Below are 25,153 nucleotides of genomic sequence, written 5' to 3'. Positions count from 1 at the left end.
AGTTTTAAGATTTTTTTAGTCTTGAATGTAGTTTTTTTAAACTTCAAATATTTATAAAATATGTAAACATTTTCAGCCAAATTCAGTTCCTTGACCACTTCTTCTGGAATATACCGCTGTCTCTGATGTCTCAATAGTGGTTAAACATGATATATAATTTGTTTTGAGTATATATCTTTGCTCTCTTTAATCTATTATTTGTAAATAGTTTTGGCTGAAGGGCAAAATGAGTAGCAAAAGCTTTTTAGATGAAAATGGACCGGAACAAGGTTATAAACAAAGATATAGGGCCTCATTTATAAAATGTTGCGCAGAAACCATCCTAAATTTCATCTTACGATCATCTCTCAAATATGAGTACGTGTAACTCATAGATTGAACATTCGTACAGAAAACGCACGTATGCGTCTCTTTCAGATGTGAAATCTATGAATCGTAAATTATCTTGAACTTGTGTGCAACTGAATGGTTTCAGCTCTCTGCCTTGTAAACGGCTCCTAATTAATTCCATTAACATATAAGAGATCACCAGTCATTATCCAAATTCTTTAATTTAAGCAGCGAGCTGCAAGAACAGCTTACATTTTCAAAAAACTGCAGTACTCCGACAAGACAAAGTGCGTACATCTGCTCAGACCCTAACGTGACGTTAAGCACTTTTCCACGTCAAAGCTAGTTTTTACAAATATGAGCATTGCTGTGGATTTAAGTGTACGCACACTCTAAGATCAAATATGAGCGTACGCACGCTTTATAAACTTTGAAAGGAGACTGTGATATAGATATCGCTTTCCTCAGTGGACATTCAAACTAACTTTTTATTATGAATATGAGATTGAAAAATTAATGATCTATTAGTTGCAGGTAATCACACTCCCTCAGTAGATCTCTCTCTGATCTAGACAGAAAAAGTTTTTTAACTTTGATGAAGCAACTCAGCGTTCCTGCGTTACTAGTTTTAAGGTGACAATTTCAAATTAGTAACCAAGGCTTTGACTCATCTGTTAAAATGTCAACTTGAGAATTTAACCTGTGGCAGAAGGAAATCGTTCCACACACAAGTGTCTCACCCCATCGTTATTTACACACTTGTATTAATGTAATATCACACTTGTGCAATCAATTTTATTTTATTATTCCAAAACAACTCCACAATCACATGGACCCCTAAGAGGATGGTAACTGAAAACTGAAATAAAAAGAGACAGCAGCATCTCTTCATCCATCTGTTCACCAACAACAAAGAGTGTGTCAGAGCTGTGGTAGAGGTGGAGTGAGATAGTGTATATTTGTGTGTGTGTGTGTGTGTGAGAGAGAGAGAGAGAGAGAGAGAGCATTGGGGTGCACTTTGGCATGTCTAACTTTAAAGAAGTCTTTGAGCAAACCTTCATGCTACTGCAGATTTGGTACAGAAAAGTAGGCAGCCTTCATGGAGATCTGACTCTCTTGTTCACACACAAACAAACACACACAACATCCTCTTTCTGTTGTGCCGATTGCAAATCAAGCTCTTCTTGAAATGCTCTGAGGTTCTCTCTCCTTTGATTGAACTAGTGGGGGGCTAACTGTCAATGGCTCTGTTCCAAAACCTAGTAAGCTGCCCTGCTGTCTTCTGTTTTCTGTGGCACAATCTTAACTGAAATGGAACTTTATCAATGATAAATTTGGCAGCACCACATTGTGGTATTGAATAAATTATACTACAGAGGTTGGACAATGAAACTGAAACACCTGGTTTTAGACCACAATAATTTATTAGTATAGTGTAGGGCCTCCTTTTGTGGCCAATACAGCATCAATTCATCTTGGGAATGATAGATACAAGTCATGCACAGTGGCCAGAGGGATTTTGAGCCATTCCTCTTACAAAACAGTAGCCAGATCACTACGTGATGCTGGTGGAGGAAAATGTTTCCTTACTCTCTCCTCCAAAACACCCCAAAGTGGCTCAATAATATTCAGATCTGGTGACTGTGTAGGCCATGGGAGATGTTCAGTTTAACTTTCATGCTTCACTTTCATGTTCATCAAACCACTCTGTCACCAGTCTTGCTGTGTGTATTGATGCATTATCATCCTGATACACGGCAACACCTTCAGGGTACAATGTTTGAACCACTGGGTGCACATGGTCCTCCAGAATGGTTCGGTAGTCCTTGGCAGTGATGCGCCCATCTAGCACAAGTATTGGGCCTAGGGAATGCCATGATATTGCAGCCGAAACCATCACTGATCCACCCCAATGCTTCACTCTAGGCATGCAACTGTCCGGGTGGCAAGCTTCTTTGGGGCTTCTCCACACTGTAACTCTCTCGGATGTGGGAAAGACAGTGTAGGTGGACAACATTATATGTTTCACATTGTCCACAGCCCAAAATTTCCACTGCTGGCACCATTGAAATCGACGTTTGGCATTGGCACGAGTGACCAAGGTAGTGACCTATGTATATCGACCCTATGGAGCGCCCGATGAACAGTTTTGGTGGAAATAGGAGAGCTGAGGTGCACATTTAATTCTGCAGTGAGTTTAGCAGCTGTGGTTTTATGTTTTTTGGATACAATACAGGTTAGCACCCGGACATCCCTTTCAGACAGCTATATCTTGCGTCGAGTCAACAGTTACTCCTGTTGGATGTGGTTCATCCTTCAAGGTGGTATGCTGATATTACCCTGGATACCGTGGCTTTCGAAACATCACAAAGACTTGCTGTCCTGGGGCCGGTTGCACCAGCTAGATGTGAAAAAGCTGGATGTAAGCCCTACACTGGGCTTTGCAATATCCAGCTTTACGATAAATATTTACACCTGTTGCACCAACTAAAACTACGATCAGGCGCAACTACGCCCGGTGTAGACGATGTGCGTCCACACTGACACATTTTCCCACAGTAACGGCTGAGACGACATTCATGCTGCAATGACTACAACTACTAATATAGAACGGAATTGCTCGAGACATCATAACAAGTGAAGCCACCGCGCCATGATTTCATTGAGTAAACATTTCCTAACTAACAAGTCTGCCTTTTTATATCTGAAGTCTCCCTGCATGTTCCCATGACAGATTTCTTCAAACAAACATAAAAAATGAAGGCAGCAGGTTAAGTAAAATATAATGAATGTAATACAATGCTTCTCTCTAGTTATTTTTTCTAGCTGACTATCGAGTTTATGTACAATGAATGTCTTTCCTGAGGTAAATGTGACTTTACGAGACATTGTGTGTTTTACTGACGTCTTTCTGTGGCTGAAAACCCACATTTATAGTTTGTATTTTGTGATAAAACTGACAGAATTTAAAAGTTGACACTTTATTTCTGATTAAAAGTAACAAAGCACAAAATTTACTGCAATTATTGGATGACAGGCATGATACAAATAATGAATGAAATTAAAGACTTGAAATATTTCCAAGCATTCATACTGCCCTTCCAAGCAAGATGTCGAATGGTACAGTTACTTTTAATAATCCCAGATCATATGTAATATTTTACTGCATAATTACAAGCTGTACAGTGCAGCATCTGCTTATGATCCTTGATGGTCATTGTGGCTTTATGTCTTAAGAGACCCCTTTTAGCCTTGGACATTGGCTAAATAATTCACAGACCTGGCCCCACATTCTACATTTATATGGATGCTTAATTGCCAGTGGTTGTCCCCCCACTGTCAGCAGCTAAGCAGAATTGACTATCTGTTCTCTCCATCGGACTTCAAACACATTCCAAGAGAACTAAATGACCCTCGGTACCAGGCCTGGCTGACCAGTGGAATAACTCCACAAGTACAACACACACACAACATACACGCATAGAGATATTTCCTTTACTTAGACCATAATCATTCAGTTACAAAGGTATCTGGTATAGGCATGTGTTGTTTGTGTGTTTCCTTATTATATTAGCCTAGTGACCACTCATTATTTGTATTAGTAAGCTGTAAACACTAATTTTCAAGTGTATGAATTGATCTCCGGTTTAATATATGTTAGATGTCTCTTTCTTGATATCAAAATGATCTGCTCTTTATTTCTCAAACAATGATGTACACTATGTGAACGTGAAATACATCATAAGATTTTTTACTGTACTGTGGGTAGAATTACACCGATCGAGCAGAACAGTCATAAAACATGCAAATGAGGTGTAAGTGAGACAAAGAAACACTTTCCCGCTGAAACTATGTGCCTTGCTATTGGTCAAACTAACCAAAAGTGGGGGTTACTGGATCCAGATAAAACTTCTTCCACACCCAAAGGGACTCTCTTATCTTTACCTTCGGTGCCCTAGAGACACCGTGGAAACCTCGCGACTCCCCTTTCGGGGGGAGTTCGAGCTTCTGGCAGTTTTGAGTTCAGTAACTTTGGCGATTTAACTTCGGACCCATCAACCCATGGCTGGAATAACGCAGCTTTCACTCCTAAAGGAATTCATCAAGAATTAAGAAATGCAATATACATGCAGCAGGACACTTTACTCAGCATCAACAAACCAGTGCAAGTAACCGCTTGTTAATTATTTAGATGCGCTTCTAGGCTTCGACCCCTTTTGATTAAGGTGATGTAATTCTTTGATGGTTCTAACAGGTTGTGTTTAGCTGATGTGCAAGTCCTGCTATTATGCTCTCTCTCTCTTGCGCACGAGCACGCCTCAGGCCTTTTAAGGATGCAATGTGGAGGCATGGTGTGTCCAGAGCAGGTGTTTTTGGGTTAACAGCAAAACTCTCCCACAGCCTTCTTTGATCATATTTACTAAGGGTGCCGATATTTTTGGCCATGCCTGTGTATATATATATATATATATATATATTGTGACGAGTCGGCTGCCTCCCCCCTTTCTATCATCACCACCCCGTCCCGTATTCGCCGCCCTTCACCAGGCTCCCGACGGGAGTGGGTGTGTGAGAGAGGAGGGGCGCTAAAACAGCCAGGGCTGGCGGCGTGTGATGAGGTGCACCTGATGTGAATAGAGCCTCATCACCGCCGCCGTTAAATGCCGAACGCGCCTCTCCTCGGGAGACCGGTCTCTTCCCCGTTCATGCACGCTGGTGTCCTCGTGGGTCCAGGAAGGGAGCGTCGAGGAGGACTGCCGCACCCGTTAGGCGGCTGACGGGCCAGGATGCCGGGCCGCCGAATCCCCCAGAAGCGCCGGGAACCCAGGAAATGGACGAAGTCGCGCAAGAGATGCCGCCGCCACTCGCTCCCGGCCCCGAGAGGGGAGCGTGTGCGGCCACCGGACTCCGCCCCTTCCCTGGACCCTTCCCTGACGAACACTACCCTCCTGCACAAGCCCCGCAGCACAACGAGGACACCAGATTCCCCGTTTATTTGGACACTTTGCCCCTTTGGACACTTTATTTTCCTTTTTATTGTTTAATAAAAACCTCTCCGAGGCTTGACGCCACACCCACTGTGTCTGTCGTTTGCTCCTCCCGCCACAATATACGTATATATATATATATATATATATATATATATATATATACATACTTATGTATATACTTATGTATATATATATTTATGTGTGTACATGTATATATATATATATACTAGGGGTACACAAATATGATGGTTCGTTATGCACCTCGGTTTTAACATCACGGTTTGGTATGATTTCGGTACAGCAGTGGGAAAACTTTTTTTTTTTTTTTTTTTATAAACAGTTCTTTACTGAACAATTTGCTCTTTCTTTAAATACATTCAGTTAGAGTTTGCATTTACTTTGTGATAAAAATCTGCCTCAGTTTATGCTTAAAACTATAGGGAGCACTTTTACATTATAAGGTTACAATTAAGCCTAACAACTTAACCCAAACTTAAATTGAATTACTATTTATTTTTAAATAGATGATCAACGCAACTTTAAAAAAAGTGTATGCAAACATGTAAATTGTACATAATGCAGTTTTTACATTAACTTATAAATAATAAAATGTCTGGGCTATTTGTTAAAATATTACGCACTGGCTGTCATAGTTTGTTTCATAACAAATAAATTTTAGCATACATTAAATAATTAAGACTAACATTTTTAGTAAAATATAATGATTATATGGTGTAATATTTCACGAAATGCTCCTTTCTAGACTTAATTTCTCTAGTGAACTAACGAGCTGTGGACACTGATGAGGTAAATGAAATACTACATGAAATTTAATTTCCACGTAGTTTTGTTGGTCTTTCCGCAGTTGAAACACTGATTGAGCAATTACATGAGCCACGAGATGTTCAGTCATGTTTATTTGCGTTGAAACTTGTAGCACAGAGGAAGGAATGATCGCGTTCACTCGCGCTCATCTCTGCACAAGTCTGCGGTGCGTCACGGCTCAGACACAGGAACCGGAGCTGATCGCGGCCCCTCGAGTCAAATGCTTGTGTTGGGTCTATACCAGTACGTTTCTGAACCATCCCAGAGGTGGCAAATATATATATATATATATATATATATATATATATATGTGTAATTTTCCCACCCAATGCCTTTCTTCTGATTGTGTGACATCCTCACAGTTTAAAGACCACTGTCTATGAACAGAAAGTATCCAATTACAATTTCTGATGTGCAGATGATACTGGCCTAGAACAAATCCTTAATGGAGTTTTCGCCAAGCTGTGGCAAAGGTGTGTTAAAATGAAATAGATTGTTCGATTAGGCTGTTGATCTGCTGAATTTCAAATACTGAAATGTGTGAAGAATTTTCTAAATTAGTTAATTGATCCCAATACTTATAATTGATTAAAAAAGTTAATCAATTATAAGTAGTGGGATCAATTTATAATATTTACCTTTGGCCTTATATTTTCCCTTACAATATATACAATATTACTCTCTTCTTTTTGTTCTGTTGATAGAGTAAGGTAAAATATGTTTTGACAAACTTTTATCTGGAAACCACCTAATTTTTCACATACTCGTTTGCACTTCACTTGTACCACTGTGTTCTCTCTGTCTGATTTCAATAATGGCTTGGCTGTTGGCCACACAGTTGTAAGAACTGTGATCACAAGATTACAAAGAGTGATTACAAATAGGTCAGTCTCTGAAAGACCTACACATATTTAATTGGAAAATTCCTCTCATGATCCACTCTCCAGAATCCAGAAACACCTTGGCTCCAAATTTAAGCATTTGTGCCCAGAGCCTGCGGAGCGGGGCAGCCATTGTCTGGATCTTGATGCTGGACAAGGAGGAAATATATCCATGCTTTGGAGAGAGAGAGTGCATTTGTCCTGTTTTTCTTGTACTCCTGTGTTTTCATGTTCGTGGTTCTATGTTGAACCACATGGAACATATTTTCTGCACCTCAAACATATTGGTTGGTTGAAAGCCCTTGAGATACCTCTTTAGAATTTAAAATCACAGCTAGCACCAATTGTGCATGTGCATGTGTTTACAAGTGTATGCTCTTACTCTAGGTCTTTGGACAAGTAGTGCAGAATCCAAACATGTAACTGGTGTATGTGTACCGGTGTACATTCACAGAGATTCAATTCTTCAACTGTCAAATTGTTGTTTGGGCATTGCAGGTATATGAGCCAACAACTACACAAGCAGAAGCGCATTTTCCTCTTGAAGCTTCTGGGCGCCACAGCAAAAATGGCTGCCCACTGCTCCGGGTGTGTGTTCACGGTGTGTGTGTTTACTGCTGTGTGTGTGCACTTTGGATGGGTTAATTGCAGAGCACAAATTCCGAATATGGGTCACCATACTTGGCCGTATGTCACGTCACTTTCACTTTAAAAGGGGAGCCTATATTTGCCAGTAGTTTCTCTGCCGACTGGTGCCAACAGGTACTTGTAGGTTGGTTGGTTGGTAGGTTTTAGTGTGTGCATTAATTAAAGCCTTGTACCAAATGGCATTTCTAGCTCCTGTGGTCCTCCTCCGAGTCTACAACACATGGACTGTTGGGTAATAGTGCACTATATAGTCTGCAGCAGTGCAGGCAAGGTATAATGGTGTTTCAGAAGTGCATGGTAGCCACAAAGAGCACTCATGAAGGTCACAAGACCATGTCAAGTGAGTTGTTTAGGATTGGGCTTGTTTTGTCAATTGCTATTTTAACCATTACAAGAGTAGCAGTTTTACAGTAAAATAAATACATGGCAATCTACAAATTTTGTACCAGACAGCAAAAATTATAGCAGATCTTATTTGGCATAAGACTGTAACGAAAGGCTTCTTAACTGAATGATGTAAAATGTGAAAAAGTGTGAATGCAGTAACCAGTGAAAGCAATATTTAGTTCAGTGAGTTCAACATGTTCATACTAGTTACCTTTATGCATCAAACAAACACATTGTAAGAACACACACACACCTTGTGTACACACTAATTTGTGTTAGTATATTGAATTGAAAATGAATGCCACGCATGACCCTTTATCAGCGCATTTCTGTAATTAAGTTTTTTAATGAAGTTTTCACCAGCCTGAAATTCCATTAAGAAGACACAAACTGTGGTACGTATTGCTCCAGAAGATGCAATTTGCCCATAATGAATTCATACATAAAACACCAGACTTTCAAAAGCTTTCAGTATTCATTAAAAACAGTCCATGTGTGGCATAATTACAATCTCACTACTTTTAGCCCTTTTTCTTAACACCAATGCCTAAATGCAAAACACTCCCGCACTCTATCAACACTGAAAGTAACTCTCAGTCTACCTGCCAATTCGGCAGCATTTAAATGGACGTGTGCAATCGCTTAATGTCCTGATGCGATTAAATTTGGTAAATAGCTTTTTTTTGTGTGTCAGGCTAAGCCTACCCGTGCAGGGTCCATTAGAAACGTAGTGTTGTAAGGACTGAATGGTGTCTCTTGTTACTTAGAAAATCCACTGAGTGGGATAATTGGCTCCCTGGGGTGCAGTGTGGATGCAGTATTTCATGGCATCCCTCAGCACTGAGAAGGCATGGTATATGAGGACGACTCCCTGAAGACTGAGCTCAGATCTGTGTCCATCCTCATGAGAGCTACATTTGGAGACTGAAGAATTCTGAGTGAGATCCTGTGGTTTAGTTTCTCGAGGGTCAGGAATTTCCTCTGTGCTTCAAGCATGTAATTTATCTAATAACCAGAGCGTTGACCTAGCATAGACATATTAGTTTGGGACAAGGTAGGTTGACCCAGCACGGGTCTTATATGTATGCAATGTATTCTCTTTCATCTCACTCCCATATGTCTCTCTGTCTCCTGGGACTTAAACCCCATCCGCTTGGCATGATGTCTCTTCCCCTTAAGGAATATCAACCAGCTGGGCCCTCGAGCCCAGATGTGCAAATGAGATGTTACAGTCTTAATAACAAACGAATGGTGGAGAAAACGGCAACGATGGCAATAAGCTGCCACTGCACCTGCGGTCTTTTTCCTTCTGTACAGTGCCCAAAAAGGTTCACAAACATGTTCATTCCTCAATTGCTTCTTTGATCTCATTTGCTTTGTTCCAAAACCTGGTGAGCTGTCTCTGAAGGGAACTGTCTTCAGAAAAGTTTCAATGGCATTTCCTTTTCATCCTACCTCTGTGTAATGCCTAATTGCCTACAGTCATATTTTTTATAGCGCAGCACTGCTTTATGTACAGGGTTAACCGCTGGATTTCTGCTTTTCCATTAGCACCATCTACTGTCAGAGAGTGAATTTGAAGCCTGTCTGTCAGTTTTGTTAGTTTTTTTTTTTTTCAAACCAATTATATGTACAATAATAATTTATGATTTTGATATTTATGATGGTTTAAAGGCTGAAATGTGATATTTATCATTTCATAAGACTTTTTGTTTTTGTCAAAACTTTGAATTGTAAAGTTGTTTGAACTGTCCTTTTTATGGTGATTTTACAGTTTAGGATGTTACCATAGACAGTGGTATTTATTCAAATAAATAAATAAAGTTTTTGCCTACTTTTTGACCTATGTGACTTAACGATTCAACATTTTAAGTACCAATAAAATTTTACATTTCTAATTTACAGTCACAGCGAAAACCTAGCCAAACATTAAAAACAATTAAAAAGTCAATAAAATAAGAACAAATTAACAAATTACAAGCAATATCAAATAAATACAATCAAACAAAAATATTAATTAAATAAACAGTACTTTACAGTGCTTGTGAAAGCTGTATGATGTAAATATATACAGACACCCATTAAAGCCACAGGAGTCATTTAGTTAAGAGCAGTGAGTGATTCGCCATTTTTGACTGATATTATTAACAACAGAAGGTATAAGAGGCTGCTGTCACATACTTTCTGTTTACATTTACTAAAGACATACAGTCATGGGCAAAAATATCGGCACCCTTGGTAAATATGACCAAAGAAGGCTGTGAAAATTAATCTGCATTGTTAAGCCATTGTTAATTGTTAATGATATTTTATTTAAAGATAATTTAGGCTTTCCTGTAGCTCAAATAGTAGAGCATGGCGCTGTTTGACAATTTTTTTAAAAAGGTTTTCTGACCCCGAGACTCAACTATTTTCTGCAATTCTCCAGCTGTGGTCCTTGGAGAGTCTTTAGCCACTCAAACTCCTCCTCGCCGTGCATTAGGACGATATAGACACACGTCCTCTTCCAGGCAGTTTCGTAACATTTTCTGTTGATTGAAAATTCTTAATTATTGCCCTGATGGTGGAAATGGGAATTTTCACTGGTCTAGCTCTTTTCTTGAAGCCACTTCACTAATTTGTGAAGCTCAATTATCTTTTGCTGCACATCAGAAATATATTCTTTGGTTTTTCTCATTGTGATGGATGATTAAGGATATTTGGGCTTTGTTTTCCCTCCTATTTATATTTCTGTGAAACAGGAAGCCATGACTGGATAATTTCATGTTCATAATCACCCTGCAGTGCTCAAAATTGTGAAAATGAATGGGAATAAACTACAGAGATATTTTACTTATAAGAATTTCTAGGGGTGCCAATAATTTTGGCCAACGTGTATTAGAGAAAAACATTTATTTCATAATAATGTTTCCCCCCGTTTTACATTGTTATTATCCATTGAAAGGTCAGATTTTTGTGAATTTTTAAAATAAAAGATCAAAAGGATTAACAATGCAGATTAATTTTCACAGCATTCTTTGATCATATTTACCAAGGGTGCCGGTATTTTTGGCCATGACTGTAAATTAGTTTTTACATGGAGACATGCATTTTGACATAATTTTGTGTGCATTTGCTAAAGAAAATATGAAAGAAAACTCAATTAAACAAGTAATATTCTAATATAAGGTTTATGAAATGATTTCATGAACGCAAGATATCTTATTTGTCTGTATTTAAAGCCATTCTACTTTAAATGGCAGCTGTTTATGTTGCTGTCCATTATGTTGAACATAACTATAATTATGTCTACACTATGATCCCTGGAATAGATTACAAAAGATTCTGATGTTTCAACAGTTCTAGACATCAGAGACAGATGTTTTTCCAGACATTAGTAAATGGTTCTTTTTCAAGAGCGAATGATTCAAAGAAACTTTTTGTAGTTTTGCCACTCATTTTATCTTTTGCAACGCATGTGATCTGAAAGCATAATGAGAATACTTCCTGAGGAGCCAACGTCCAGCTTATTTCGTTTGCCCTTTTGTGTGAAAAGGTTGTTTGATTTTATTTCTCTGCCTGTTTTTGTTCTCTAGTTGCAGATTCATGTATAATGTATGAGGATTTTGAGTCTTTTTTTTTTTTTGGCGACTTCAAGCTTTTCCCTGGATAGAGCCCCGTTTAAGAGGCTTGAGGGCCAAGCGTTGATCCCACAGCTCAGCTCAAGGGCTGGACACTCCAGCCAAGGTCTAAGAGTCGCCATGAAAATTAGGTCACTAAAGCTAGAATAAAGAGATATGTGCTTGTTTAACGCCCCCATTGTAGGTTTCACAGTGATCTCAGACAAACTTCTAATTAATTATGCATGAATCACAATGATAAAACAAGAGCCTGATCCTAGGGTAACCAGGGTACCATTTGAGACATATACTAAAAGGGTCTTAAATACACCATGTGATCTGTGAAACTGAGGATTTAGCCATATGTGTTTTACGTATTCATTTCCTTGAATACGTAAACATAACTAGGGTTTAACAGATATCTAGCTTGTTTGTTTGTTTATTATTATTATTATTATTATTGATTTGTCCCTACAACAGTGCAATCTCATGCCACAGCAAGAATAGCTAATGTCCTGTTGAAGACACAAGCGAATTACATTTAATAGGACAAATAAAACCAATAGGCCAAACATACAACAGAGAACTGAAAAGCTGAAGAGCTGTATCAAGTAGCTGCACTTGTTTTCTTTAGGTCTTACTTTGTCTTCGAGTTCATTTGTAGTAAAGCTACTAAAACTATCCAGCCAAGAGCAGTGGTTTTCTTTTTCTTGTTAATATTGTTCTTCACAGATCTGATATTTTGGCATCTGATTTTATGCCCCACCTGTTTACATTTTCTGAGGACAAACTGATTATATTTAAATGAATACCTTCCAAGACATTTTGACAATTGATGCCTGTAACTGAATTATTGTAAGCTTTTCATAAGCTTTTTGCTGTCTGCTTGTTCATTTACAATGCAAGATCAAAGTTAACACTAACACTATTCTTTCTCTATTTCTCCCTGCAGCTGGAGCTACATACATCTTTGGAAAGGGCGGAGGACTTATCACATACACATGGCCCAATAATGAGAGGCCCAGCACTAGAACTGATAGACTGGCGGTGGGGTTCAGCACCACCATCAAGGACGGGATTCTGGTCCGCATTGACAGCGCCCCCAGATTAGGAGACTACATCATGCTCCATATCGTGAGTGTCCAGTCTCCCATAATGTTTAACAGTTTTGACAGCTGGCAGAATGGCCGTTATACAATAGAGTTGACAATCACGACCACCGCATTACACTGTGAAACACACGTTACAAATATGTTTCAGTGCCTCGTTACATCCTAATTTGATCACTACATTAACTGTGGCAAACATGTAAGAGAGACCCAGGATCACAGATCATAATAGCCTCTCTGACAACACATTGAAAAACTGGATTTAAATAAATAGGTGAATGCTGTCTGGTGTCTTGTTCACTGTTGAGGTGAATTATAATTAGATAAATTTATTAAATTAAGATTTTCAAAGGTGATTTTGGTGTACACGGTGACCTCAATGTCAAGCGGTAATGCAATATTTCTGGAATCCACAGAAGTGTTTGCAGGGATTCTGCTGATGCAAGAAAATGATGATAATGTCTGAAAGAAAGCCAGACTTCAACAGATTGAAAGTCTTTTTCTCCTTAACGTCTCTGTGAAAAGATAATGTACTCGCAGACCATCTGTTCCATGGAACAGCAACCAAGGCATCTCAGTTTTAAGAGGAAGTGAGAGAAAGTGTATCTCACTAAGATGAGAGATGTATTGTTTTGACTCCCTGTGAATGGTGTGTGTTCGAGTTGAAACGCTTCTGTTGAATTAGTAAGAGAGGCACTGAAAGACATCTGCAAAAGCAGTTGTTCTCACCTGGTTTGAGATCTGGACGTCAAGTGGCACCCCAACACAGTAATAAAGCATCAACCAGATTTAGTATGGGTTAATATGTTATTTACTTTTTTCGAATTTATGATTTCCATTTTAAAAGTTGCAAAGTCTATTTATTTGACTATCATAAATGCTTGGTTATATGGTAATGCATTTTCATTTTTGCAGTAATTAAACTAATTAAAGGGGATGTAAAATAAAATAGTGAAGCTACTAACTTAACTCCAAATTTTTAATAGAGTTTATCTGTTCAAAAATGATTGATTTATATCTTTTTGTAGTGAAATATTTTGTTATACAGTATATTCATCCCTTCATTACTATGTTTTCAATTCAGCTCAAATTTACTATGTTTCTAGCCGTTTTAGTTTATTCAGTGAAAATGTGTCTAAATTTTATTAACTAACCCTGTAATCCTAATTGAGGTCCTTATTGATTTTGTACCAGATAAATACTCACATAAATTATAAACATCAGTTATTTCATTCAATAGTGTTTTTATTATTATTATTTAAAAGATATTGGCCCTTAAATGACATTATTGTAGATCTACTTTAAAGTGAAAAGTAGATCATTACTATAGTATAACTTAAGTTTCGAAGTAGCTTTTCCAATACTTGCATTTAGCATTGTTGTTTACTCTCTGTCTGAACAGATCTACAGCCCATTTTTAGATCTGATCCCCTAGTTGAGAATCACTATGCTAAAGGATAGAGAGAAACTCTACACCTGCTTGTTTGTGAAGTGTATGGTGTTTTGAGTCTTGAGATCAATTCTACGTTCATCCAAGTAGAAATTATAATCAGGTTATCGAAGCTCATACTGTTTTCCAACCCAAATGATGAAGAACTGCCTAATAAAATCATCAAATCCCACTCAACAACGCACAGCAGGAAACACAACACTCAATATCCCATCAGTTCAGTCAGAAGGGATTCTGATTGGACCATCACTATGAGCCTATGTGCAGAGACTATGCACACAAGCACACTCTAAAGATTAACAACTGTGAGGCTTCAGTGCAAATTAACTCACTGGCTTTAGATTGAGAAGAAGTGGGACATCACGGGAATCAGCACAGTGAGATCTCTTTGTCAGCTAATTCCTCTAACCAAACATCGCATTCTTCACTATCTCAAATGATCATTGGAGCATTAAGTTTAAACTTTCACCTGTTGAATTCACTTCTTGAACATCACAGGAAGTTATGGTGATGATCCAATGAAGATTTTCAGTCTTTTTGTACTTTAGCCAAGAACAAACTGCAAACTTTGGGGAGTTATCACTGCATTTGTTTGCAGGACTGAGTCCCCGGAGATATGATTCTGTGTGTATAGATTTAAGAAGTCGTTTTTAATTATCAGTTTTTTTGTACTGTTTTTCAGTTTTTATATCTAAACAATTTAGAACAAGATAAATGTGCTTTAGGAGCTAAATTGTCTGAGACATTAATACTTGTTTTTAGATAATATATTGTGAATGAAGTTTTATTACCCTATTAGCAAATCTCTCTTTTTTTTTTTTTTTTTACAATCATTAAAACACTTTGGTGTCTTGCTGCTTTAAACAAAAGATGTGGATGTGCATGGTGTTTATTTGACACCAAACTAACATTAACAACCAGATATGCATGATCATTCAGCAATTAGTAATATAGTAAAACACCATGAGTTTTGTTTATGCTCTGTTAGCTGCTGCTTGTAAACAGCATGCACACTGTTGATCAAAATGTGTGGGTTGCCCCGAGACTGCAGGGCTGGTGGGAACAACCACAGTGAAGCGAGACAGATGGTATCAAAATTTGCACTTACAGATTTAATGTGAATGTTGGTTGTCCTAACCTGATTTTTTTAGGGACTGAGGGAATTAATTTCGAAAATATGATAAATAACCGAACTCTGTGTGCACAGAAATAAGACGAAAGAATAATGACAGCTGTATTTACCTGCAGTGTGTATGTGATTTTTGAAATACTGATTTTATTTTTGTTTTTTATACATTTTACCCATAATTTGTTTCCCACATATTTCTGAGTAATTACTCAATCAATATTCTTCCTAAACCAAGCGAGGGTGGTGTTGCTTATTGTGAGAGTGAGTATTTTAATTTACTCACATTCCCTCCTTTTTCATTGCCAAATCCCACAGGAAAATCAAGCCTTAATGAGTTCTTCCATTGCTGGACTAATGAGGCGTTGAAAGAGTTTAAATTCCAAGTCAATTTAACAGTTTCTGTAAACAGGAATATTATCACATGTCTGATTTCAGTCTGATGATTTATTTTAGAATAGCGTGGTTTGACACCATACTAGCTGCTGTAACTGTGGGGTACTCTCAACATGGCACAGGGGCCAACTGCCCATGCTCACCAGCCAAACCCTGACCTCTTGGTTCCAAATAATAGTGAATGTAATCCTGGACAGGTTAATGGACAATAATCACAACCCTGTTACCAGGTAGACGCCATGGACAGTGAACTCTGCAGCATGAGTAATCAGCATATATGCACTGAGGAACACTGAGCTTTTAACATATCTCAGAGTCACAATGAACCCTTTAAACTATCTGATCTTTTCACTTCTATTCAGAGTTTCCTATTAAAGCCACAGAAGTTATTTAGTGAAAGATACTGAACAGAGAGCAGCTGAAGACATGATGTCAGACAAACAGGGTGCTCTATCTAAATGTATCACCTTGAAAAAAGTGTTATTCTCTCTCACTCTCACCTGCCCGTGTATTTCAGTATTTGATGATCTCTGCAGTGAAAAATTGTTTTCCGGGATTTTGGGAAGAAGCACCCTCTCTGTGTTTTCACGCCTTCAGTGGGTGAAAAGAATAAATGGATTTGGTAATGTTGTTTTCTTGTGAAATGCAGTGGCTAGTGGTAACTTCTTTATCCAGGTTTATCTGATTTATTCATTTATTATGCCAAATAAAAAATAACATGGCAGGTGTCAATTTAAAAATAGGACTGTTGCCAGGAATTATCATTATGTGGCAGTTCCTTCCCATGTGCTTACACACACACACAGACACATACACACACATACATGTCACACATGCAATATTTGTCAAGCATAAACAAAATAGATAATATTTCAATTTAATTAGCTTGCTCAAGCATGTTAAAAATAAGATTCAGTGGACTTTCAAAATTTGCTTTGTTTGAAAAAAAAAAAAAAAAGGTCATCAAGATCTGGCAGTAACGGCACAGTTTTATTCTGAGGACAATTTGTTTGTGTATGAAATCACCCACATCCCAGCAAACCAATGGCAACATGGAATAGTAATGATGGTTGTTAACAATACAGTGTATGCACCAAAATTGTTGTGGATCCACTAACCTGAATCCCTCCATAATTGGCACAGAAAACTGGCACAGATTTGCAGAAAGTCGTTTGACAGATAAATAATTTCCGGACGGCAGGTTACATACAAATTCCCAACATTTTATTATGGAAGCTTTAAGTTACACCTCAGGGGAATTTATTGTAATGTTGATATTAATTAGCCAGTTCCAAACTAGTACTCTTAAATGGTTTAAGTATGCAGAGCATTCACAGCTTATATGGACAGCATGCCCCTGGTGAAATGCCTCTCTCATTGTATCATAATTGGTACATTTAGACAAACATTTTGGATTGTTAATGATTGTGACTGGGTTGGTTCTCCTTCAGGAACTCGAGCTGCGTCGAAAACACTATGGGAACATCTTCAGTGTGACCGTGCTCTGAACCACATGTATAATTTGTCCAATGGATGGGCGAGACGTCACGGGCGGGTGACACAATCGACTAGGAAGCTTAAAAGCACGTGCGGTGGAACCGGAGTCAGCTTTTTGTTATTCAGCAAGCGCTCTGTGTGTGTGTGTGTCTGTCGCTATTTGTTGTGAGTCTTATTTAGTGGTGTCTGTCCCACATAATAATCTCCTCTATGTCTAAAAGCACTGAAAAGACAAAGCAGATATATATATCACCTATAATGTGATTTCTTTGGGTGAGAGCAGATCACATTATAGGCTGTGTATTCCTCCCTGCAAACGTCACATCACTGCTGGGGATACACACAGTCTGTGTGTGGTCTGTTTGGGAGCAAAGCATGCAGAGTTGGCTCTCGAGGGATTCCCTGCTGGTCCCGCCGAGGCGGAGCAGCGGCTACACTCGTGGGGTTCGAGATGATCTAGCAGAGGGAAAGGAGACAGGCAAGTCCCTATCTTCTTCCTCACCTGCCAGATCCAGCAGCCTCTCTCTGGGATCGGAAGCCTGCTCTGCGATATCTTCCCCCCGGGGACGCGGCTCGACGCTCCGCCCCTCTTCCTCCGAGGAGATTGATGTGGTGAGCATCGATGAGGATTCACCCCCTCATTCGCCCCACTATGAGGAGCTGCTGGAAGTGGTAACTCGCGCTGTGGCCAAGCTTAACATCGACTGGCCCACTGAGAAACAGGCTGAACTGCAGAAAAGCAGGCTAAATTAACTCTTTCTCTGTGTTAAGCCGCCACCTCCACGCCGGAGCCTGCCGTTTTCCCCAGACCTCCACACCACGTGGAGGGGCTAAACCATTTTCAACTCGCCTCTTCATCCCCGCCTCTGAATTCTATGGCAATGTGGCGGGGTTGAAGCACGCTTATAGAATGATGCCCCGGGTCGAACAGACGCTCGCGAGTTATCTGTCCCCCGGCGCGGCATCGTCTCTAAAGGCTCCGACCCTTCCCTCTAAGCCGCTACGCACAACATCAGCGCTGGTGGGCAAGGGGTACACAGCTGAAGATCAGGCTGGTGCGTGTCTGCACACCATGGCGGTGTTACAGGCGTACCAAGCCGACCTGCTTAAAGAGCTTGATGAGGCAGAGGAGTTATGTTCTGATGACATCTCTGAGCTATTGGCAGGTCCAAGGCAGCAATGGTGGCGGTAGAGAGGCATCTTTGGTTGACCTTGTCTGATATGAAATATAAGGACAGGGTCTTCCTCATGGACGCCCCGCTTGCGCCCTCTGGCCTGTTTGGCGACACCGTCAACGACAGGTACCAGGAGGCCCGTAAACAAGCGGCAGCGTTCCAGCGGTTCCCCCCCTCACCGTTCTCTAGCTCAGGGGGCTACTGGGCGGGAGCAGCCCTCGCCGCGTACCAGCTCCTCATACAGGGAGGCTCAAAAAGAGAGCGTTGCCACTCGCACTCCCCCACGTCAGGACCGGGGTGCCAGCCGACGCTCTAGGTTGGGGGTTTCGAAGTCTAAGCCGGTTCTGCGGACCGTCCTTCAGGCTAAGAAATCCTCGACCAAGAAGCCCTGATAGACATGGCCCAGGGCTTATGAGGGCAGGACCCTCTGGGGAAGAGTGGGTTACACCGCATTACACGGTGTCCGTCTCTCCTCAGTGCCCTCAGGAGATCAGTCTGCCAACTCTGCCAGAGTTCCATGGCGCAGCGGCCTCCAGTGAGCGCTTCTCTCAGTTGCTTCCTCCCGAAAACGTAGCGGAGCTGACGAGGGTCTCTAGAGCAGCTGGTTCGGCCGTCTCCTGCCGGTCTTCCTCTTCAGGCCACTGAGCTAGCAGCTCGAAGCACACCAGAGGCCAGTTTTTGGAGACTGGTTCCCTTAGCAGACCATTGGCAGCATGGAAACTACTACCAGATGTGTCTCCTGGGTCCTGCACACTGTGAAGCAGCTCGGCGCTTCGCCGCCCTTTTAACGGGGTCTTTCCCCGAGCAGGCTCTGGTAATCGAACAGAGGTTACCAGGTAGACGCCATGGACACAGTGAACTCTGCAGCATGAGTAATCAGCATATATGCACTGAGGAACACTGAGCTTTTAACATATCTCGTTTGGCTCTGTTCGAAGGCGGTCGCATTTTTCTTCCCTCCCTCCCTCCTGAACTTCCCTGCTTGCTCTCTAGTATTGTCCTGTCCTTCTTAAGAGACTCTCGCTGCACTATTTACAAAACCGAAATTATGGATCTGATCAACTGGTCTCTCAACGCAATTGACACCATCTTCTCGACTAGGAAAGCGGGATCTGGAGAACCGGAATGTTCTGTTCGCCCAAAGACAAAACAATCTTATCTCTTTCCGGCTTCCCACAACAGAGCGGCTTGGCAAGGCCGCTCTGGTATCAACTCTCCTGTGAATACTGCAGGGAGACGCTCTTTCTTCCATTCCCTCCCCCTATCAAAACACCTTGTTATTGTCGGGCGCTTGTGCTCTGTCCAAGGTCGTTTCCATGGCAATTGCTATGTCGCATCACAACCTGCGAACTGAGTCGACTGGTTTGGAGTGCTGGCGAAACGGATTTCAAGGCATACGAACCCACACGAACTTACACATACACACACTCATACACCTCCCTACCCCCATCCCACGCCTTCGTCGCTTCATCCTGTCAGGTGATAACGGGTCCGTGTGTTTGCGCTGAATGGCTGCTGGCCGGATGGCTGTTTCGTCTGAACTAGGATTACTATGCAAGTTATGTTCCTGTGTTGACTGTGCTCCATGCCGAGGTTTTTGTCTGTTCTCACACTGCACTCTCGTTCAGGAACGTAGTGTGAGGACAATTTTTTTCTCCTCTCTTTCATGTTATGCTGTATTTCTTCTTCTTCATTGCATTTCGTTGCCTTGTACCTACATGTGCAATGACAATAAATTGAATCCAATCCAATCCAATCCAATCTCAGAGTCACAATGAACCCTTTAAACTATCTGATCTTTTCACTTCTATTCAGAGTTTCCTATTAAAGCCACAGAAGTTATTTAGTGAAAGATACTGAACAGAGAGCAGCTGAAGACATGATGTCAGACAAACAGGGTGCTCTATCTAAATGTATCACCTTGAAAAAAGTGTTATTCTCTCTCACTCTCACCTGCCCGTGTATTTCAGTATTTGATGATCTCTGCAGTGAAAAATTGTTTTCCGGGATTTTGGGAAGAAGCACCCTCTCTGTGTTTTCACGCCTTCAGTGGGTGAAAAGAATAAACGGATTTGGTAATGTTGTTTTCTTGTGAAATGCAGTGGCTAGTGGTAACTTCTTTATCCAGGTTTTCTATCTGATTTATTCATTTATTATGCCAAATAAAAAACAACATGGCAGGTGTCAATTTAAAAATAGGACTGTTGCCAGGAATTATCATTATGTGGCAGTTCCTTCCCATGTGCTTACACACACACACAGACACATACACACACATACATGTCACACATGCAATATTTGTCAAGCATAAACAAAATAGATAATATTTCAATTTAATTAGCTTGCTCAAGCATGTTAAAAATAAGATTCAGTGGACTTTCAAAATTTGCTTTGTTTGAAAAAAAAAAAAAAAGGTCATCAAGATCTGGCAGTAACGGCACAGTTTTATTCTGAGGACAATTTGTTTGTGTATGAAATCACACACATCCCAGCAAACCAATGGCAACATGGAATAGTAATGATGGTTGTTAACAATACAGTGTATGCACCAAAATTGTTGTGGATCCACTAACCTGAAGTCTCAACGGAGTCTGGTCCGCAACTCCGCGATGGTCATTTTCCCGCAATGGGAGCATGACTCGTCCACGAAAGCCGCCTCAGCATGATTGACGCCCAGACACGAGAGGCAGTGATCGTGACCATCACCCGGCGCCAGGTAACAACCGCATCCAGAAACGCATGGATGGAAGGGCATCTTTAAAAAGACGCGTCTTTAAAAAGACGTTCCAACCGTGAATGCTCTTTTAGAGAAATCACTCTTTCAGTGTGCTGAAGCGCACAGGGGAGATGGCCGCTTGCAACACAATCAGAGGGTAGTGCAATCCGGTGTGTGCAACCCACTCGACAGGAAAGGAACCACCGCTGCTGAAGCACCATGACACCAGCACAGAGAGACCTCCGGAAAGCGTGCTGACTTGCAGACACCGTAGTGAAAGACTTTTGTCAGGAGCAGAACGACGAACGCTCGGCTCCGAAGCGAAAAGCTGAATATGCGCTGCACCTGCTGCCTACTTATACTCACGCTGTGATCAGCGGCAGCTGGAGGCAATAATCGCATTGCCAATGTGCATTGGCTTGTTTAGATACACTAGTAGTGGATTGGTCTCTCTAAGCGAGATCCCAATTCGTCGGTCACCGACGTGACTTGGCGTGACCGACTGATAGGGAACCATGGTTACATGTGTAACCTGAGACGTTTTATTTCACTACTATGATGATTCGGAGAAACTTTGTATTAGTCAGCACTGTCATCAAAAATAGAAGATTGTGTCAGCGCCAATAGCGTGGGCAGTGTGCCAACATATGGTGCAGTTGCACTTCAGATGTCCCAAATTCGAATCCTCTCTCGAGGACCTTTCTTGATCCCATCCCTCTCTCTCCCACTCGCTTCCTGTCCGATTTCCACTGTCCTATCAAGAAAATTGTAAAAACACAAAAAAAGTTGAAGATTATTACACTAAAGAGCATACCATACTAAGGGCTGGGACACACTAGACGATTTTCAAATCTTAACCGATTTTAAAACCATGGGAGACCACAGACATGAAGAGAGTTTCAACTGATTTTTAGCCTTATAATCCACTGAGCGCACACACTAGATGATTCGACCAGACCGCAAGACACACTCTTTTTGATTGTAGGAACGATTTCACAGTGACACGAGATCTAGCGGAGATTTGCGAGATCAAACTTGACTAGAGAAGAAAAACAAATGGAGAACAATTAACGTTGTCAACTGGCTCTCCTGGAGTGTGTTCTGTTGTATAGGGAAAAACATTATAGAAAAAAAGACGGATCAAGAGTCGGAAGCATCGAACATATTTGATATTTAAACAATTTGAGACTAGGTACACTGTCAAAAAATTGTTAAATGTTAAATGTAAAGCTGTCAAATTGCCTGAAATTCCATGCAAAAATAAAAAAAAAGTTATAATGTTTCAGATATTACAGGATGGCATATTGGTCTATGTTTATTATTATTATTATTATTTAATTCATTATTTCATTTATTTTATAATGGTAGTATACTAAACTATTTTAACTACCAAAATCTGTTTAATTGCAAATGTACCGATAACCATCATAATAGTACAGATAGTAAAATGGCAAGCCACATGATTAATCAGAGTTCATCACATGTGACCTGTCTACATCATATATATAAGGAGAACAGGGTCATAGACACAAAGGCATAACACCATTAGGGTAACACACGGCACTAAAATAATGCAATAAACATGAACTAAATGACGTAACAAAAAACACCCTAATGCACATTACTGATAACAAAATAAGAAAAAGCAAATATTTTAATCAAATATAATCATATGTGATGTCACAGGCAGGAACATCTGGGAATTTTTACTTCCAGAAAGCACAAATTTGACCGTTTTTTTATGGTAAGGTAACTTACTGTTTGCCAGTTAATAGGTTTCTACTGTAGCATATTTAGTGTTATATATATTCTAAAAGCTTTATAACTTACTGATCTTAAGCTAAGCAACAGCTATAAAATTTACAAAAACAAGAGACATTTGCAAACTCCTTGAGACCCTGAAGCTCTTTCCAAGTGTCTCATGGAAATTTTAGAACCCACAATCTGACACTCCAAACATCATGTGTGAGTGGTGAGGAGAGATGTGGCTTGCCAATCATATGCTAGAGCTCTGACAGCTGCTGAAATCAATGCAAACACTCAGAATGAACAGAAGCGAGTGTGAGAAAGGAGAGATAGAAAGGTTGGATAAAGACAGACAAACAGTGACATTTTATAGTCTGTCTTCCTGTGGCTCTGGCCGCAGATTTCCTCCTTGATGTCTATTTCATGGATTATGATGAAAAAGGAAACACAAAAGTGTTGTTTTCAGTTTTTGACATCTTTTCTATCAGGAATCAGCTTTTTTTCTCTGCTTGTTTCCTGTGCATAGCTCAGTGTGAGATGTTGTTCTGTGACTTTTTACATATGTGTATGCATGTGTGTTGGTGTGGGAGGGCAAAAGAGTCAAAACGGAGGAGGATAGCGTATGCTATGCAGAGGGAGAAATTAAAAAGAAAAATATTTATTATGACCTTGAAGAAATTCAATACTATGTCACTATGTACTATGTGTGTGTGTGTATATATATATATATATATATGTGTATATGTGTGTGTGTGACCCGTTCTGGCAAAATGAGTCGGAAGTCGCAGGGCCGAATTTTGAGCTACAGGCAAAAGAAGTGAAAAATATCAGTTTTGGTCGAATTTGAGGTTTTCACAAAAATGAGTTCATTAAGCCCTCTTCTAGCGATCCCAATGCTCCAAATAGTAATTAAACATCTAAAATGATCTTTATTTGTACGTTTTTCTGAGAGGAGTACCTTTTTCTCTGTGCACTTCTGGACGATGGCTACTGCTTCGATGTGCATGCTCCAAGTCTTCTCCGTTTTTAGCGTATCTCTGTTGCAGAATTACAGCGCCTCATACTGGTCTGGCATGTATACTACATTGTTTTGAGTCTTCTTGAGACGAGGAAAAAAAGGTCGCATAGGGAAAGCTCTGGCTTCGTGTGGATGTGGCCTAACTCCAACACACATGCCTGGAAGTTTTTAGCACTCCTAAAGACTTTGATTAGTTGGGTCAGGTGTGTTTAATTAGGGTTAGAGCTAAACTGCTGCCATCTCTTACCGAGTTAAACGATACACACACCCACCCATCCACCTGATCTAAAGGAAAATGTTACTGGGCTGACGAGACGTGAGACGTGCGGATCCATTTGCGAAGCTTTATTAAAAGACATGGTCATACAGGCAGGGTCGAGAGACAGCAAACAGGTATGGCAGAGGCAAGACAGAGCAATCCGTGGAGCAAGCGTGGGTCGACGATCGGCGTACCAAATCCAGACGGGGCAAGGCAGAGAGAATAATCCAAAAACACGGGCAGGGTCAGACACGGCAAGATAAACCAGTCAAGACTACTAAGGAAACGCTTTGTATGCAGACTAGGCTAACAATACTCGGCAGTGAGCAAGAGCAAGTCCCAGACTTAAATAATGAGTGATGGTGATTGTGAAATTGTGATCAGGTGTGGGCGAGATAGTGAACAGGTGTGCGTGTCGTCAGTGCAAAGGATTGTGGGAAATGGAGTCCAGTGTGTTGTGAGTGAAGTCAATGTGGTGAACGGGTGACCTCTAGTGGTGGTTGACCGGGAGAGCATGGACCAGATTCGTGACAGAAAACATGATTCATCAGACCTGCCAACCTTCTTCCATTGCTCCTGGTCCAGTTCTAACTCTCATGTTCCCATTGTAGTCTCAATTGACGGTAGAAAAGGGCCATCGAGGGCATTCTGACAGGTCTGCAGCTACGCAGTATGTAGCAAACTGCAAAGCACTAGGCCTATGTGTTCTGACACCTTTTTATCATTGCTAGCATTAAGTTTTTAATAAGCTCTTCTGTGTGCACAGACAAGACGGGCTAGCCTTTGCTCTCCATGTGCATCAATGAGCCTTGGGCAACCCCGATGCTGGTTCCCCAGTCTTTCCTTGCACCACTTTTGATAGGTACTAAGCACTGCATACTGGGAACATCCCATATGACATGTCATTTTGGATATCCTCTGACACAGTCATCTAGCCATCACTATTTGGCCATTTATTAAAGTCACTCAGACATTTCCACTTTCCAATTTTTCCTGCTTT

General features: G+C 40.5%; 1 protein-coding gene across 1 annotated transcript in view; it reads left to right on the top strand.

Annotated features, from left to right (window-relative positions):
* Window positions 1–25,153, top strand: part of LOC306880252 (neurexin-3b) — a gene marked incomplete at its 5' end in the record, with an annotated part of 335,517 nt that overhangs the window by 256,209 nt on the left and 54,155 nt on the right. The window contains one exon of the mRNA XM_079433664.1: window positions 12,614–12,795. Within this exon, the coding sequence (XP_079289790.1) occupies window positions 12,614–12,795 (182 nt within the window). The remainder of the gene's footprint in view (window positions 1–12,613; window positions 12,796–25,153) is intronic.

This window comes from Barbus barbus (genome assembly GCF_936440315.1).
Source record: "Barbus barbus genome assembly, chromosome: 14".
Lineage (NCBI taxonomy): Eukaryota > Metazoa > Chordata > Actinopteri > Cypriniformes > Cyprinidae > Barbus > Barbus barbus.
Note: the sequence above shows the minus strand (reverse complement) of the source record. Positions and strands in the feature narration are given on the sequence as shown.